This window comes from Equus przewalskii, chromosome 10 (assembly GCF_037783145.1).
Source record: "Equus przewalskii isolate Varuska chromosome 10, EquPr2, whole genome shotgun sequence".
Classification (NCBI taxonomy): Eukaryota; Metazoa; Chordata; class Mammalia; order Perissodactyla; family Equidae; genus Equus; species Equus przewalskii.
This window is the reverse complement of record NC_091840.1, coordinates 30,911,803-30,931,119: the sequence shown is the minus strand read 5'-3', so window position 1 is coordinate 30,931,119 and position 19,317 is coordinate 30,911,803. Positions and strand designations below refer to the sequence as shown.

The window sequence follows — 19,317 nt, the reverse complement described above, 5'->3', positions numbered from 1 at the left end:
ATGAAAGTGGTGGAGTGAAGGCTACTGGAATCTTTTGTAAAAATGAAATTTGGATCTTTGGCAGGGGGAAATTAGTTAGTATAACCACTAAAAGAATCTAAACCTTTAAGACACAATTCTAGAAAGTGGATGAAAGTAACCATTGCTGAACCAACCCACAAATGAGCCGTGTAACCTCTTGGGAAGGACTGAGGAGATAACTAATGTTGATTGTAGAAGTGACCACCAGATGGCAGACTTAAAGTCTGGGTGTAGTTAATAAGTGAAAGAATATGGCAGCTAGTGAGTTCTTTGAAGAAACCATCATAATCAAGATCATCATCATCTCCTTCATTGTCATCAAGTAGTATTTAATAAACATTGTGACATACTATAGTTAAAGCAAATCCCTTGGTTAAGCAAATCCATAGCTGTATCTAGAATCTGGGGATCTAATTTTGTACTCTGAAGCCTGATGAACTCTGGAGAGTTATTTTTCTTTTCTTATCTACTATTTCCTTTCCTTTTTTTTTCATGTTGAGCTCAATTCAGTTCATTTTAGTAAACTTTCAGAGGCCTGCTAGAGGGCTAGTTGTAAAGCTGAGCCAGATTACCAACATTGGGCAACTTTCCCAAAGCTAACAGGGTAATTCACCATAATGCCAAACCATAGAGCAGTTTCCAGAAGCTCAGGCTTTGGTACTTCTTTTCTTCCCTCAAGAGCTATAAAGAGTATAGGAAACATACAAAGTCCTTAGGCCAGAGGGTTAGGGGTGAGGAGCATGAGGGTAGGGGGGTCCTTTAAGATTAAGGAGAAATCAGTTGTTGTACCAGAACCCATTTTTCCACAAGTGATATTTTTTAAAAAATGACATTAGATTGTAAAGAAAAGAGATGGAAATAGCAATATTGAAAGAAAAGGGCATCTACTCATTAATCAGTTGAGCATCAGTGGTTACACCATGAATAGCACAGAGAAGAAAGTGAAAAGATAGTGCCCCCTTTAAATGTGCTCACTCCTTCCACCAACCAAAACCACAGGCCCTCCTTATTCTAATGTTAAAATGCAGCTCTGCCTGTGCTCCAGTGTCCTGGCCTCTGAGGACATCTCACTAGAGCAACTACACTGGGAAGTAACACTTCAGTTTCCTTCTGGCACATCAAACCTATCACTTGAGCCATTGTTTCATCATGAGGAAAACTGAAACTCCTACAACTTACTTGGAAATGTTATTATTTTCACGGATCTTCACATGGCAGAGAATGTTGGGCAACTTTTGGGTAACGAGAACTTTGATCTGATCCACAGAGCTACAGAGCTTTAGGTAACCCAGATATAATCCAGGAGAGAGACGCTGATGACTCCTTTTGTGATAGGAGAGAATATCCTGTAGGGTGAAAAAAACAAAAGCCAAAAACAGCTTGAAAGGCAATCTCAAAACCTTTTCCTTTTTTAGGTGTGCCATGTCATGAATTAAAGGAGCTATAGTAAATAATACGGTGAGAAACCTCAAATACCACCATAAACGTTGAGGATGTGTTGGCGGTATAACCAGTCTTTCTGGAGAATTATCCTGCAAGTCAGGTAATCAGTCACTAACATATTCTGTGTGCTTATTTTCCTCAGATTTCTGTGCTGGGGTAGGTATGTGGGTTGTGATTGGGAATGGGCTGGTGGTGGTGGAGATGGGTACTAGAGAAAAACAGAATTCATAATTTCTGTTCTTGGAGATCTTATTGTTTAGCTGGGGGAAAAAGGAAATTTGAAAGTATAAAAGCTGACAAAGCAGTACAGGAAGGGTCATTATTTCAGGAAAATTGGTATCAAGAGTAGTCTTTTAAATTTAAAATAGGATCAAAATATTATAGTAAGTAGGAAAAAAAATTTGATTATCTTGAAAAATGAAACAAAAAGGAATAGCAATAGATTTACCTTATATTATTAACATTTAAGTTGTAGTTATAATTATTAACTAATTCTGAGAATGAAGAGAATAAACTATTGATTATTTTTTTGGCTTAATTTTTTAGACTAAATTGTATGATAGTTGAAATGCTGTTCCTCATATTGATTTTCGCAATGTGATCAAGAGGAAATATTTGCAAGAGTATTTGAAGGCTTCATATATTTTATTTTCCTTGCATCTTTTAAAATTTTGATATTCAAGTCATTTTCTTATAAAGTTCTTGTTCATTTTATGTTCCTCAGTTGTTAACTGATCTACCACTGCTAGATTCTCAATTGTTGGTAGCTTGGCATGTGATTTGATTAGATCTCCACATCATCTTCATCAGCTTCACAAAATTCTGTATCTTTTACAAGATTTTAAAGTTTACCTTGTAATAGATTTGCATTGAATTTGCATTGTATTGTCATATCACAATATTCCACAGGCAGCAGAGACTGAATGAAGTTGTTGGTGCAACAAGAAGTGCCAACCTAATTAAGCACAGAGGGATGTTTGTGTGGAATTTTGTTTTATATGTGGCCAGTTCTCTAGTGAACTATTTAGGTTATGACTTTTGTTTCCCTATTATATGACTGCAGGAACTCAGATAATGAATAATTGGAAATACAGACCCTCCCCCCTCCCCCCCCCATGTCAGTAGGTAAGACTTTTAAACATTTGGGCAGTGCAGGGGTGAAACAGAGTTAGGAGTGATGAGTCAGGTAACTGATTAGAAGGGAAGAATTCCTACAGGCCAGAGTTTAGCCTGTTTTTTAAAAGTGGGTTAAAAAGAGGGAATCAACTCTACCACTAAATGTATGGAAGGTGAAAAGGAAGAAAAAAACCAACATTTAAACTTGTACAGAATTCTGTATGGAACAGAGAAGTATGAGACCTTCCTTAACCACTATACTCTGAAGAAGTGATCCCTCCTCTGTAGAATTAACGATCTACAACATCTGACATATGCTATTGTGTATTGTCTCCTCTGTCCCATCCTTTATCAAACATATTGAATTCCTGTGATGTGCCAGGTACTACCAGGAGACATTGGGGTTTCAGGTGAACATGATATGATCCCTACTTTTGGAGAGGTCAAGAAACACAGATGAGGAAACAAATGATCACAGTATGTATACTGAAATCGGTTTTATAATAGAGGCAATGTAGGCAAGCAGAGGAAGGAGAACCTAACATATTTTTCTTCTTTTGTGTTCTTTTCTTGAACTAGACTATGAAAGTAATGACAGTGCTGTGTTTTTTTATTGCTTTATGTCCTTAGTGTACCCAGTACTATTTCTGTATGTAATAGGTATACAACATATGGAAATCAGGCTAGGTCTCTAAAACAGAACATATGAGAACAGCAGAAGAGGTACAAAATAAGAATGATCACAATTGGGAGAAAGACATAACTAGCATGTCCAGAAAAGCAAAGGCTAAACAAATTTTAGGATATTTGGCCAAAAAATAGACTAGAAAATATTTGATTTCATGATCAAGAAGGAAGGAATTCTTATTAATATCAGGATATTGATAAGGCTGAACTTTTTAATTCTGTCTCTTCAGAACTGATCACAGGTAAGTTGTGGATCAGAGGAAGTTTAGTCAAGGTGAAATTTTGAGAAATGAACAGGTAATCAAAGAAAAGAGAGAAGGAAAAATGGAAGTATTCAGATCAGCAGAATTTGATAATATGTACCCTAGGGGTACTTGCTGTACAAGCAGATGTGGCTACAGACCCACAGATCGTTATTTTTAAGAAGTGATGGAGAACTGGAAAAGTCCCTAAAGACTTGAAAAGGGCAAATATGCCTATCTTTGAAACAGAAAGAGGAGAAACACAGGATGACTCTAGTAATTAAAGACTGCCAACTTATTGATCTTTGGGAAAAATGAGAAAGAACCATCAAACAATCAATTTGCTGTCACTCAGGAAATTCTGAGATTCTAAATACAGTCAACATGGTTTTGTGGAGGGAAAATCACACAGACAACTTCAATTTCTAACAGCAAAAGACCATGATCTGCAGACCAGGGAGAAATCTCCAGTGTAATCTGTTTCACTAGATAATCTGGGAAAAGTAGAGTTTTGACCACATTACTTTTATAGGCTGGATATTGAGGCTAAAGATTTGTGGATGGTAGAGATAGTGTGGGAATAGTAGACATATTGAGTGATGATCCAGTAGGGACTGGTCCTGGGGGCCATTCTGTTCAGCTTATGCATTGATGTTCCAGACAAAGAAATGAAAAATGTGTGTATCAAATTTGTGGGTCCCAAATTTTGTGTGGTTTTGATTTTCTGCAAAATAGTAATAAGGCTCTGATTGACCCTATGCATTGGAAAACTAAGCCTATCATAATTAAGGCTGAAACCTAATAGGAAAATGTGCTTGTAAAGACTCAAACCCAAGAGTACAAATATAGGATGGGTATGAGTATAAAAGAAAAACATGTGAGGGCCAGAACTGACCACAAATAGAATGTGAGCTAGGAACATACTGTGGTTATGTAAAAACCAACCCCATTCTGGGATGGAGTAATTCACTCTTTCATTCAAATTTTTTTTAAGACTATTACTGAGCATCTACTATGTGTTTTCCTGCCTTTACATAGTCATTTGATCTTTCATTAGTCAGAATGTTTTGGAGCCCGAGAAATACATGGGAAGAGAAAGAGGCTGTCCCATTCACATAATCTGAGGTACACTAGATGGGCCTCCTAAACTAAAGCAAAGGCTTGTGGGTTTATATATAGCCTGACTTGACCTCTAACTTGCATTTCTAGCCTCTACTTTCACTGTAGCCCTTTTGTGTCTCTTATCTCCAGCCAAAATGGATTGCTTTTCCTTCCCTGTACCTTACCTAATCTCTCTTTTATTTTTTTGTTGGTTCATGAATTCACTGATTCTACCGACTTTTCTTGAGCACCTACTATGTATCAGGCATTGTGCTAGGATATTAATGACATCAAGATGAATAAGACATGATCCTTCCCTTCATGGAACTCACATTAGTGTGTGAGAGAGACACGCAAGCAAGTTTTTCTAACCCAGCGTGATAAAGGCCATAAGAAGGATGTGTAAGGTCCATTGTGGACCCAAGGGAGGGTGAGATCTACTCTTCCAGATTCTGTGTCATTTCTCTACCATGCCTTCTATTTAATTTAATTCTATTTAATTCCTCCCTCCCTCCCTCCCTTCCTCCTTCCTTCCCACCTTCCTTTCTTCCTATTCTCCCCTCCCTCTTTCTCTCTTCCCTCTCCTGTCTCTTTTTGTCTCTCTTTTTTCCTCCACCTGGTGACCTTAATTTACCCTTCATGGCTCAGTCAAATGTCACCTCTTCTACAATACCTTCCCTGATATTTCCAGGTAGAATTACTAGCTGCTTTGTCTGTGTTTCCATAGTACACTGTTTGTGCTGCTATCAGGGCTCTAGTTTAATTCTGCCTTGTATTACCTTGATTTGTTTACAAGTCTGTCTCCCTGCCTTGACTCAGCTCCTTGAGAGCAGGGACCTTGACTTGTTCATTTGTTTTTCCCATAGCACCTAGAAGAGTTCCTGGCACTTAGCTGGTGCTGAAAAAATGTTTATTAAATATGAAGTGAGAGGCCCAGAGGTAGTGGGGTCTGGGGCTGGGCCTCTGGGAGAGAATATGCTGTGCTGGTGCAGTAACTAGGAAGGGTATATCCAACCTCTCTTTTGTGATCAGATATCCTAAGAGCTTGCTAGAGGAACAATTTATAGTTGCTTTTCCAGTAACTACAGGGCTTTTGTTTTGCTGGATAGGGGATTCAAGCTGAATTATCTAGAGACAGCAGAGATCATAAAATGGTGGCTGGTGGTCTTTGTGGGCCCGAAATTATATCGATTGCAAATAACTTACAGTTTCTGAATTATTTTCTAACTTTTAAAAATAAAGAGATTTTATTCAGAACTCTGGATTCAGTTTCTCTTTAAAATTCAGTTTCTCTTTAAAAATTGGGAAATATTTCAAGATTGGGACCACTTTCTTCCACTGCAGTTAGCTCAGGCTGAATAGGGATGTTCTTTTGATGAGACAAGAGCTCTCCATATTACTACAGTCTCTATTATTTCCACTTGTTTCTTTTTTTTAATTGGGATATAATTCACATACCATAAAATTCAACCTTTTAAAGTGTGAAATTCAGTACTTTTTACTATATTCACAAGGTTGTGCAACTATTATCACTATCTAATTCCAGACCATTTTCATCATTCCACAAAGAAACCTTGCATTCATTAGCTGTCATTCCCCAGTTCCTCCTCCCTCTGCCCCTGGAACCACTCATCTGCTTTCTATCTCTGGATTTGCCTATTCTAGATATTTCATATAAATGGAATCATACAATACATGTGGCATTTTGCAACTGGCCTCTTTCACTTGTGAGCATAGTGTTTTCAAGGTTCATCCACATGGTAGCATGGATCAGTACTTCATTCATTTTTATGACTGAATGATATTCCATTATATGGATATGCCACTTTTGTTTATCCATTTCTCAGTTGTTGGACATTTAGGTTGTTTCCACTCTTTGGCTACTATGAATAATTCTGCTGTGAACATTGGTGAACAAGTTTTTAGGCAAACCCAGTTGTTTCTCATGTCTAGCCCAACTGGCATATTTCCATTAATATTTCTGATTCCTATAGTCTTTGATCCCCATGTTAGAGGTTGCTTGGGGATAGAAAGAGCAGGAATGTACTGAAAGAAAAGCAGAAAAGGGCAGAATAGACAGCAGGTCCTGGGCATCTAGGGTATAAGAAGAAGACACTGGGTCCCTGGAGGTAATAAGGAATGCCGAAGGAGAAAAAGAGAAGGAAAGCAGGGATGAGAGGGGGTAGAAGACTGACTTTACCACAACTTCTCTAGGATCACACTTGTTTTGTTTTGTTTTGTTTGTTTTTGAGGAAGATTAGCCCTGAGCTAACATCTGTTGCCAATCCTCCTCTTTTTGCTGAAGAAGATTGGTCCTGAACTAACTTCCATGCCCATCTTCCCCTACTTTATATGTGGGATGCCTACCACAGCATGGCTTGCCAAGTGGTGCTTGCCAAGTGTTGCCATGTCCGCACCTGGGATCCGAACCGGCGAACCCCGGACCACCAAAGTAGAATGTGTGCTCTTAACCACTGCGCCACTGGGCTGGCCCCTGGGATCACACTTAAAAAAGGATCCAGAGAAAAGGAGAGGGAGGGTGTGTCAAGCAGCATGGTAGAATGGGAAGAGCACCAGGCTAGGAGTCAGAAGACTAGTCCCTCCTGTGCTGCTTTTGGCTGAGATGACTTTGATGAGTTATTTCCATAAAATCCATGGCTTCATCAGTTAACTGGACACAATAAAATTTCCTACTCAGCCTTACTATTGGGTTTTCGTGAGGATCAAATGATATCATAGATGTGAGGAAGTGTTATAAACTTGAAAATGTATTCCAAATGTGAGAGATTAATCTTCAGAGAAAACTTCACCTAAAGTTATTGAAGTGACCCCTGCAGATCATGGTCAGAGTAACTCAGCACCTGAGTGGGGCCTCCCTATTGGAAATACTCTGCCAATTAGTTTGCTCACAGGGACTCTAACTTGTCCATAATAACTCTCTTTTTCTTCCCAGGCAAGTGTGGGAAGGATTTCTCTCTCTCTTCCAGATAGATGAGAGAGGCCTGTTATGAAAGTCTGGGACTTGAGAGGGTCAGGAATTTGAGAGGGTTAGACTCTGGAGCTTTCTGGGGCCCCAGGGATTAGTAGATTAGTTATGGGCCCAGATATCTTAAAGCCCTTATCTGTTTTGAAAACCCCATTGTGGGTCATACAGTCTTTATACCACTTTTCCTTAGTTCTCATGGAAAGGTAGAGGAAGTGATAAAATGCCCCAAAGGATGATTGAGCTAGTACCAGGGCCATCTCTTAGGAGAGCAGGGATGAGGAAGAGATGGACTGGGTGTACCCTGAGGTGAGCCTAGCATTGCTTGGGTTTTTCTAAGTAGAGAAATAATAAAAATCACTAACATTTATTGAGCACTCACTTTGTGCTACTTTTCTAATGCTTTATATATAACTCATTTAATCTTCATTAGAAACCTATAAATTAGGGTTGTTTTTCAGAGGAGAAAATATGAGAGCTGAGAAGTTAAGTAACTTACCTTATCCACATAACTAGAAAAGGTGGAGTCAGGAATCGTACCCAGTCAGCCTAATTCCAAAGTGGTGCCCCAGAATGTGGTGTGTTGTAGTAGAAAGAAGCCCAGACTTCCAATCAGAAAGCCTGGCGGTCATCATTCTACTGACCCTGAGAAAAGAGAGTGGTTTGTGGCCTAGAATTGTGGGAATTACCCAGCCTGCTTTGGGGAACCATCAAGACCTATCTATATTTTCATGTTGAATTGGTGGGGCCAGCTCCTGACACAATTAAATCTTAAGTCTAGGAGTGACTGGATACCAGCCCTAGTAGTTTTATTCCCTGTTTCCTCTCCAGTGTAAGACCTGTATGGGAAGGAGGTGAGAGAGAAAAGCTGGGGGAGTGGGGGTGGGTGGGTATGACATCAAGCAGGAATGTGCCAGTCAGCGGGGGTAAATTTTCCACTTGGATCTGTGTGGAAACCTGATCTTGCCTCTATTTTTGGTCTCCTTCTCTAACAACCTTTTGCCAGATTGGAATTTTTCTGCACCTGTAACACATTTTTAATGTAATAACTCTAGGAGAAACCAGGTATTATATCATGCTGGGGCCTGTGCTGTGTTTCTAGGAGCAAAGGTAGGCCAGACCCCAGTTTATCCCTATAGGGGATTAGTGTATTAGTCACCCTGTAAAAGCTCAATTTATTATGATTTTTTAAATGTTTCTTTTAGCACTTGCTTGTAAAAGGTGAAGAGGGGAGCCACGAATGTGTCTGTTCCCTGCCCCCACCTCCTTCACATACATACACACACACACCCTCTATCAATTTCATATGAACTCAAATTCCATAAAATCAAATCCAGAGGTATTGGCTTTGACCAATTAGCGTAGTTTTGTGACATTGGACTTTGTCCTGGCTTGGACCAGGACAAGTAATGGGAAGGTCACCAGCCACCCCTCAATAGGGAATGAAAGTAAGTTAGTGGTCTGGTGGCTTAGCTGTTTAGGGTGATTATGAGGGGCTCCCAGGGCCAAGGCTTGAATTTGGCTCATTTGTGCAGGACTGAGCCCTCTCTTTCCCATTACTCCAAATTGGCTGTTTTGTGGATAAATGCTATTGGTTGCACAGGGCTCAAGGTAGATGTTTCTGCCAGCTTTGCCACCTAACTGGAGAATTCTGTAAAACTCATCCTATCGCTGGATTTAAATAAAGGGAAGAAAAAAATAAAAAGACATAGCACAACCAGAAGGACCTACAACTAAAATATACAACTATGTACTAGGGGGTTTTGGGGAGAAGAAGGAAAAAAGAAAAAGAAAAAGAAACAGCTTGAAACCTATGTTCACATGAGAACATGTGAGGCAGTGTGGCGGCATGTAGAGAGCACTGGACTCAAGAGAAGAAGATGTGGGTTTGTATCTGGGTTCTGCCATCTCGGCTGAGTCTGGACCTAAGCTGCCTGAATTTTGAATTTTGGTGGCTATTGGGTTCTTAGGTGAGTCTTTCATCCTTTATTTCATCTCCCATCCGTCACTGACTAAAATCCTAACTCCTGCCCTGGAATGTGTTGTAACATAGCAGAAAGAAGTCTACTTCTCATCAGAAGATCTGAGTTCAAGTTTCAGTTCTGCCATTTTCTAGCTGTGTGCCCAGGGGCAAATCCAAGTTTTGGGGGGTCTGAAGCTAATACAATTTTCGATGCCTTCTTTAAGGAGAAGAATACAAAATTATGAATGTGAAATTGATAGGGTCCTTGCCACTGCCTTGTGCAAGTGAAGAACTGAATGATGCTGAAGTTTCATTAGCTTCACTAAATCTGCCTATGTCACTTGCTCTCTTTGAGCCTCAGTTATTTCATTCCTAAAATGAATTTAATCATGCCTGTCTATCCCAGGGGATATTAGAAGGAACAAGCAAGAGTAAATATATGTAAGAGTGTTTTTTTTCAAAATGTTTTAATATATATGTGCATGCAACCAATATATATATATTTGGTTTTGGTTCCATCAAGTTGATTCTGACTCCTAGCCACCCTGTGTATAATAGAGTGGAACTCTGCCCAGTGTTTTTGCTCTGGTTGCCACAGTATGATAGGCAACAGACAGATGGTGTAGTTCCCTGATAGAGAAACGAACCCAGGCCATGGTGGTGAGAGCACCGAATCTTAACCACTAGATCACCAGGACTGGCTGTATATATGTATATACATTAAACCAATACCTGAATGGACTGTAATAATAATAATACATTTCTAGACTGTATATATGTATCAGTAAATCCCTTACTCAAACATTTGTCTCACTGTTTTTCATTGGTTCATTGGTCAGGGGCATTTTTAGGGTGCTTACTTCTTGTATTGCTTCATGAATTCTAGATCTGGAGAGTGATAAATAAAAATAAGCTTGTGAATCTTTCCTATGTGTGGAATACAAGCAATGACATGTCTCCAGACCTCTCCACTCTATCACTACATATGTAAATGGCTCTTGATATATTTCACTAGAGCCTCAGCAAGTGTGTTTGGAACTTCAAATATATTAGGAAATTGAAAAGACTACATACCTGGATGGTTATCAGTAAAATGTCTAAGGCTGTTGGCTCCTCTGGCGTTGACAGAGATTTCCTCTGGCTTTGCAGCTTTGAAATCTGCATCCATTTGCCATTAAAAAATGAATAGAGCATCTCCACCTCTCTGATGGTGACTATGAGGATGTTTCCATGCCGGTCTTTAATGGGTTCATAGTAAACTCTTCCCAGGTTGTGTGTTCCAAGTAAATTCTAGAAACAAATAGATTTCTGATAGCTTAGATGATGCTATGCAAACAAAGCAACATAACTGCAACAGAAGACACTGGGGATAATTGTCTGATGTTTCTGAGAAGCTTTTTTTTTTTTTTTAAAGCAGACTTAAAGCTAGAATATGTGGCATTACAGAAATGTACTTAACAGAAGCTCAGAGAAAATGTCTTCATCATAAGCCTGCAAAGATTATAGCAAGAGGCACAAAAATTATGTTTTTTTAAGCAAATTCAATATCTGTAAATATCTCTTACCCACATAGACACACCAGCACATAAACCTCAGTTACCAGTACTTGAAGAGAATCCCAGATGTTTTAAAGAAAAATGCCTGATATTTCAAGTATGCTACTTGTGGAGTTTTCAAGAGATCTACAGTAAGCTTATGGTATGAAGAGTGGTTGCTTGAAATGAAGAAGTGAATTGACAATGTAGCACATTGTACAGGTCCCCGAATAACTGCATATTCCTTTCAAGACCCTTTAATTGGGAGATTGGCTTGGTTTGACTTATCTACCTTTCAGGGGGTTGTATTTATTTAGAATTTTGTTAAGATAGTTTGTGAGCTAGGTCACGTGAGGCAGACAATACTTTTAGAAAGGCAGAAAGAGAATGATGCCACGTTAAATGTGGAGGGGCCCAGGTTGATGCTATTAAAATAAACAGAGTTTTACAAATATGCAGGGTTTTAAGATTTCTAACCTAGAGCACTGGATGAATAGGACAAAACGCCCTTTTCCTTTAAATATATATGATTTTTAAAAATTATAAATCATCTCAGAGCTCCTAGGTGTTATTTTCGTGAGCTCACGTAAATGCTGATGAGATAACCTGTTAGCAGGAGAGCAAAATTAGAACTGGAATTTGTAAAAGTGACAAAGATGACCTAAAAGTGAATGAGTCTGCTGGTTATTATCCACATCTATGAAAACTCCAGAATGTTCCCTCACAGGAAGGGACTGTGTCTTAAATCTTTTATTTTTTCTCACAAGGGCGAGACACATAAGTAAGAAATTTCCTAAATAATTGTTGACATATTATAAAAATTCATTTGGCAGGATTACTATCTTTAAAAATGGCCTAATCACTCAGGTTATTCCTTTCCAATAATTGACTTCTGAATCATAGAGAGGTAATTGGGCAAGGCTTTTAGTCCAGCCCTATGTGGCACTACAGTTTTATATAAAGGCAGTTTGCTACAAAGTAATATTGGCCAATAAGCAGTGGTATGCTGGTAAACTGGGTATCAAAAAAAAAAAATGATGTGATTTATAGCATATGCCAATTTCTGTGGTGTAAATATTCCTGCCATAGCCGCTTTCAAGCTACCAAGGATTTGACAACAGGCTTTCAAAATTCCTGAATATTTAACAGTTGGCTCTCCTGAGCCAGTTGGCTCCAGCACGCCACTGCTACTAAGCCTTTAGTTATCCTAGTGTTGAGTTTCAGGGCTGGCTGCTGTTCATTGTCTCTTAAACTTCTGAAATATTATTTACCCTCCCTTGCCCTGAGTTTCATCATCTAAAATTAAGGGTCTTTACAACTCAGACATCCCTTATGCTAATTCTTACCTTATAGGGTGTTTGGGGGATTAAGTCAACCAATGCCTGAGAAAGTGTTTTGTAAACTCTCAAGCTTGATACAGGCAGGGTATGGGCTTTCTTGCCTGCTCTAATTGGAATCCCACTCTGGCTCACACTTACTCATATTCAAGACTCAGACCAGGTTTCACCTTCTCTGGGAGGATTTTCCCAATTCTTTCAGGTAGAATTTACCATCTCCTCTTTTGTCCCCTACTGCTTCCTGTGTAAACTTGTATCTTAGCATGACTCTGGCTTTCCTACATATTGATGTACATGTCATGAGATCATGGTGGTTTTATCTCTGTGTCTCTGGGTTCCTTGCACAGTGCCTAGTATGTAGTAAGAGCTCAATAACTTTTTGTTGACTGCATTAACGTATTATCATTAGGACACTGTAAAATATGATTTACTTTGGACCAAAGCTAGTGAGTAGACATTGAATAAGGTGGTCATTTCATTTAAGCAGAGTTATTCTCAGTGGTTCACTGTCAACTTTGGATATGTTGATTAATGGGCTGAACAAGAAAGCACTAAAAGTCTTCCTGAAGTTCTTTATTGACATCAAATTTGTTTGGATAGCTAGCTCTGGGTTAAAAGCAGAATATCCTTGATAAAATAAATTTCAACTATGTTCTAGGGCCTAAAGGAAAAACAGATCATGTTAATACCTGTCATACTATGCAATTAAGGTTAGGAGATCTGGGAATCCTAAGGGTCCTACAAGGTAGAGAAGAATAAAAACCAGCCAATGGCTTGCAGGAATGCATCTAGGGTATAACCAGAACAAATCACAGAACTGTCAGTAAGCCCCAGACAGATACACAATACTTAGAGACCTTTTTCAGTTTGGAAAGACATGGGAATTTGAAGGAAGTGCAGAGGAAAGATATGAGGGCCTGGAAAAAGAAAAATTTGGGGGAAACTTTTCTTCCCCCTCCTTGAAAAATGAAAAAGACATAGTATCCATAAATTGTGACCTTGGCTTTTACTTACTAACACTCATTTCTAAAAGCTATGGAGGAGAAAAGTTTAATGTAACTCAATTTACAGTGTCAGATTATTACTGTATTTTGAGAATAAGTAGTTCAGATACCTCTCAATATGAGAGCAACGTACACTTCTGTCTCTTGGGGCGTCTGCCATTTTCTTAAGAGTAGGAAAAATAATGTGGGGTCTTGGCCACTTAGAGGTTTTCTCATCTTATTATTTTTTTTAATCCAAATGCTGGCGGATACTTGTCTCTCCTCCTGCCTAGGTAATATTAATCAATTAATTAATTCATACTTTACCTTCTTTCCAATAAAATTTAAAACCACTTCTCCTAAATAGGCTCCAAATGATGCTGGATATACTTCTACTTTTTCTTTTTTAACTATAATGTGGATTATTTCCTCTATTTACATTTTTTGGCTGCTTTTTGTAGATAAACACACAATAAGATGATGAAGTATTGGAAAGAATGCAAGCTTTGAAGTTATATAGATCTGGATTTGTGTCTGGACTCTGTTACTTCCTATTTATGTGGCCTTGGGCAAGTTACTTAACCTTTCTGGGCCTCAGTTTTATCATTTGTTAAATGAATATCAATAATAGTACTTTCTTCTTAGGGTATGGTGACGATTAAATGAGATATAGTTTGTAAAGAACTTAGTACAGTGCCTGGCACCTATTCTGTTCAATAAATGGAAGTTGTTTTATGATTATTATTTATTATTATGTATTAAAGGACCTCAGTATAGAGCAGAAAATAAGGCACAGGATGCACAGTGGTTGGTATGCACTGTGATGAAGGTAAGTCAGGGTGGTATGGAAACAGAGGATGGGGAGAAAGATGGTGATGAAGGCTTTTGTGTGCCATGATAAAATGTCTAGGCCGCTCTTGAAAGGATATGAGTCCGATTCCCTAATGACATGGCCAGAATATTTATTTGCTACTATGGCAAAAGTGTGGAGAATGGATTGGAGGGTGTTAAGACTGGAAGCAGGAGGATGACTTTGAAGGCTTTTGTTGTACTAGAGTAATCAGGCAGAGGTAGTGATGCTGGAAAGGGGAAGAGACTAAAATATGATATACCAGAGGTAAAGCAACAGGATTTATGTATGGCTGTTGCCAATCAAGCTATTTAAGAATGCATTTTTACTTTTCTCAGGACATTGTAAAAATGTTAGATTAGTAAAGAGACCTAAAATATTAAGTATCAATTTTCCCAAATTTATTTTTCTTCCTCTTCCGAAAAGCTTTTGCTGTGCCGTGTCACTCTCGCTCCCCCTAAAAAATGTGGTTTCAGTATTTCCAGACATTTTCATTCTAAAGATCAGCAAATAGTTTGGGCAATAGGTCCTACAAAAAAAGATGAAAGTGACTCCTATTATTTAAGCAGACAAAGAGAAATGTGAATGGGAGAAGGGAATGCATGACAGTGCTCTCGCCTTTGATAGGCCCTGTAAGGGGTAACTGTTTATTGAGTAATATGAGACACTAATCACCACGCAGGTCTGGAGAACTATCCAGGTGGAACTATGGCATGAGGTATGTTTCTGTGATCCTTTTTCCCTTTGGTTAGATAGAGTACCCTCAAGTGTGATCTTTGAGGTACAGGGGTTGGACTGACAAATACATTTATTTATCCAACTCGTATTTACTGAGGGTCTACCACATGGCACACATGGAGGATGTAGTGGTAACCAAGGCAGATACATGCCTTGAGCTCAGGGACTCAAAATCCAAGTGGGTACCAACCAAATAGTGATACAAATAATTAACTAATAGTATTATGATCACTGTTCTGAATGAAGAATACAAGGTGCTATGAGAGTGATTCACTTAATCAGGAGATCAGAGAAAGGCTCTCTGAGGAAGTATACAAATTAAGCTAATATCTAAAGGATATGTAGGAATTAGCAATGGAAAGAAGTAGAAGAGGACTCTAAGCAGAGAAGACAGCATCTGCAAAGTGTGGAGTCATGGAAGCCAAGTGATGTGGCAATTTAAAAAAGGAGAGCAGGACCAAGTGTATCAAATGCTGCTGAGGTGTCAGTTGCAAAGAGGATTTAAAAGTGTCCATCGGATTTAGTGAAACTCAAGTCATTGGCAGGAATGGATCCAGGTTCTGTGGGGGCCTGCAGCATTCAATTTTGGGGCCCTCTTTAAGAGAAAGAATACAGAATTACAAATGTAAACATTAGGTGTAAAAGTGAATATTTATTTAGAATGAGAAGGGAAATCTCCTCAAATACTGGAGTATTTAGAATTTCCAGTCCCTTTGCCCCACTGAGATTTCTTTAGTCACTGTACTAGAAATGCTTCTTGATTGCAACCTCCCCACCTAAAACACTCTATGATTCCCACACTCAGAGGGGCTCATGTAAGTGAGGGGCCCTGAGGCACAAGCTTTATGAGCATCATCTGCCTCTGATTACTGGTGGCCTGAGAGAGCAGTTGGTAGGCATGGTGGTACCAAAGTCAGGGAGAAGACTGAGAACTAAATGGGAAATGAGGAAGTAAATGGAAAAGGAGAATGTAGGCAAACTCTTTAAAGAAGTTTGGGTCTAAGGAAGAGAAGAGAGAGAGTTTGGTAGCTGAATGGGCATGTAGGATCGAAGAAAGGCTTTGAGGGGAGGTTAAACTGGAGAGACGTGAGTATGTTTAAGTAAAGATGGGAGGGAAGGGGATCCAAAGCACATGTGGAGGGATGAGCCTTTGGTAGGAGGAGTGAGATTTTATTTATTGGAATAGGAGAGAAGAAAGAGAAAGTGGGGTCAAGGCAAGCAGGCTTTTAAACTTAGTGATAGAAAAATAACTAATTCCCACTTATTTTCTTAGTGAATTATACAGTGAAGTCATCACCTGATGTGGGGATGGAGAGTGTGTGGAAGGGGGAGGGATGTGGAAGAATGGAGGTTTCCTTATAGTTTGGGAAAGTGAATTTAGCAGGGAAATGGAACATTACATGTGAGAATTGTAGTCACGAATTTAATATAACATAACATAAAAGCAGTCAACTCTCTTTTTTGTGATTTTTCTGCAGCAATGTGCAACTACTTCAGTTTAGACAGTTGGATTCATCTGGGCTTTAGATTTTTTCAAATAAGTAATATGGAGGGAGACAGTGACCAGAAATTTAGAGTATTTTCAAGAGAATGATTCTGATGGGCTGAGGAATCTAAGCTAGACAAGCAGGGAAATGACCTCAGAAGTGGGCTGATGCACTATGAAAAGTGGTGGGGTGAATACATTGGGGGGCCAAGGAAATCCAAGAGTCACTGCAACTGGAGTAGTTGAGTAGGGCACACTGACCATCATATCTTCCCTCTAGCACCTCAACATCTAACTGCACTGGCTTGTGATAACCTGATTCTTCTCATGGTACTGACATCAGAGGAAAGTGTTCTAGGAAGCCTCCAATAAACATACAATAAAGAAGCCTACTTGAGATTCTAAGGTTATTCAGTTTGTGATCCAAGCATGTCTGGACTGAATGGTGGGCTAATGGGAGAGTTCACTAGGGAGTCTGAGTGTCCTGGGCAAGAACTTCACTAAGGGACCAAGGAGCCTCCTGGGAATGAACTTTATCCTACAGAAAGAGCAGGTTGAGGTACAGCAGCTTGGTCCAACTCAAGGTGGTCAGTGAGGAAGAGGTGCTTTGAATTCAGTACAGTCATCATGGCCCGGCTCTAAGAACTCCTCCTCGAGTTGAAGGAGAAGATTCTGCAATTAAGTGTAAGGTGAAATTATTTCCTTTGCCTTGAAGAAGCTTTTTAGTTTGATGTCTCATTTATTTTTCCTTTCGTTTCCCTTGCCTGAAGAGACGTATTCAAAAAGATGCTGCTAAGACGGATGCCAAAGACCATTCTGCGTATGTTTTCTTCTACGAGTTTTATGGTTTCAGGTCTTACAGTCAAGTCTTTAATCCATTTTGAGTTAATTTTTGTTTTTGGTGTAAGATAATGGTCTACTTTTATTCTTTTGCATGTGGTTGTCTAGTTTTCCCAGAAGCATTTGTTGAAAAGATTTTTCTTTCTCCATTGTATGTTCTTGGCTCCTTTGTCGAAAATTAGCTGCCCACAGATATGTGAATTTATTTGACAAAGTGAAAAGACAACATACAAATTGGGAGAACATATTTTCAAATCTCATGCCCAATAAGAAAGTAATATCCAAAATATATTAAGAACTCATACAACTCAAAAACAAAAAAACAAACAACCTGATTGAAAAATGGGCAGAGGATCTGAACAGATATTTTCCAAAGAAGTCATACGAATGGCCAGTAGACAGAGGAAATGATGTTCAACATCACTGATTATTAGGGAAATGCAAATCAAAACTACAATGAGATATCACCTCACACCCATCAGAATGGCTATTATTAAAAAGATAAAAAATAACAAGTGTTGGAGAGGACATGGCGAAAAGGGAACCCTTGTACAGTGCTGGTGGGAATGTAAACTGGTGCAGCCACTATGGAAAACAATATGAAGATTCCTCAAAAAATTAAAAATAGAAATACAATGTGATTTAGCTATTTCACTTTTGGGTAGCTATCCAAAGCACATGAAAACACTAAATTGAAAAGATATATGCACCCCTATGCTTGTTGCAACATTATTCACAATAGCCAAGACTTGGAAGCAACTTAAGTGCCAATCAACAAATGAATGGATGAAGAAGATGTGGTACATATATATATATATGTATATATACACACACATGCACACACAGTGGAATACCACTCAGCCATAAAAAATGAAATCTTGCCATTTACAACAATGTGGGTGGACCTTGATGGTATTATGCTAAGCAAAATAAAGCAGACGGAAAAGACAATTACCATATAACTTCACTCATGTGGAAGATAAACAAACAGACAAACACATAGATATGGAGAACAGATTGGTGGTTACCAGAGGGGAAGGGTTGAGGGGAGGGTGAAAGGGGTATAGGGGCACATGTGTACAGTAATGGATGGGAACTAGACTTGGTGGTGAACACAATGCAGTCTATACAGAAGCTGAAATATAATGATGTGCACCTGAAATTTATACAATGTTATAAATCAACGTTACTGCAATAAAATCAATAAAAATCAATGTTACCTCAATAAAAGAAAAGAAGAGTAGGTTGAAATGGAGAGTGCTATTTGCTAAAATCTCTGAGGCCATTGAGGACACAAGACAGTAAACCGCCTAGGCAATGGAGTATAGCACAGACGGGCTAAGAGTTACCTTTCAGAATTAATTATAATAGTGACACAATAATTATTATTATTGCAGGGAGTCGAATTATTATTATTGCATGGGTCAAGAAATGAAGGTCCTGTAATTGCAAGTAGAGGTGGAGCTGTAGAAATACTTTTTGTTATTATGACCCTATTTTTATGCCTTGGCTGGTATCGCCTGGGCAAATGCAGCTTACCTAGATTCCTATTATGTATATTTCTGGAGTTGATGTAACTGACAGCTTTGTAGGTAGATACCCATCACTGAGAAAGGCTCAGTGATTTCTTAAAGACCACAATTACGTGTAGCAGATGTTTTTCTGTGCTAAGAACCACAAATTCAGGTAATATCAGAAAACAATGAAAGGAAAACCAAGAAGAGCTTGGTTAGAATTCAACATCATTTCTAGGAGGGGCTCTGTAACCTACAAAGATTTTTGCTGGGTGTGGGGATTTGATCCAATTGGTTAATAGTACGGAAGGATGAATAAATTTAGGATTAAAGGTAAGCTTTTAAGAGGTATTTTTGTTTTGTTGTTTAAGTAAGCAAAAATGTATGCAAATGTCTGTGCTTTACCAAAAGCATCAAGTCAAAAAACTTCAGAATATCTGCTGGTCTCTTTCTCCAACTCCATTCATAGATACACAGG

At 38.8% G+C, this 19,317-nt stretch overlaps 1 protein-coding gene across 5 annotated transcripts in view; it reads right to left on the bottom strand.

Annotated features, from left to right (window-relative positions):
• Positions 1 to 19,317, bottom strand: part of ANKFN1 (ankyrin repeat and fibronectin type III domain containing 1) — a 371,664-nt gene that overhangs the window by 41,055 nt on the left and 311,292 nt on the right. For all 5 annotated transcript variants that reach the window (XM_070560769.1, XM_070560770.1, XM_008519821.2 and 2 more), the window contains exons 14-15: positions 10,631 to 10,846; positions 1,201 to 1,367 (exon numbers count right to left, since the gene is read on the bottom strand). In XM_070560769.1, the coding sequence (XP_070416870.1) occupies positions 1,201 to 1,367; positions 10,631 to 10,846 (383 nt within the window). The remainder of the gene's footprint in view (positions 1 to 1,200; positions 1,368 to 10,630; positions 10,847 to 19,317) is intronic.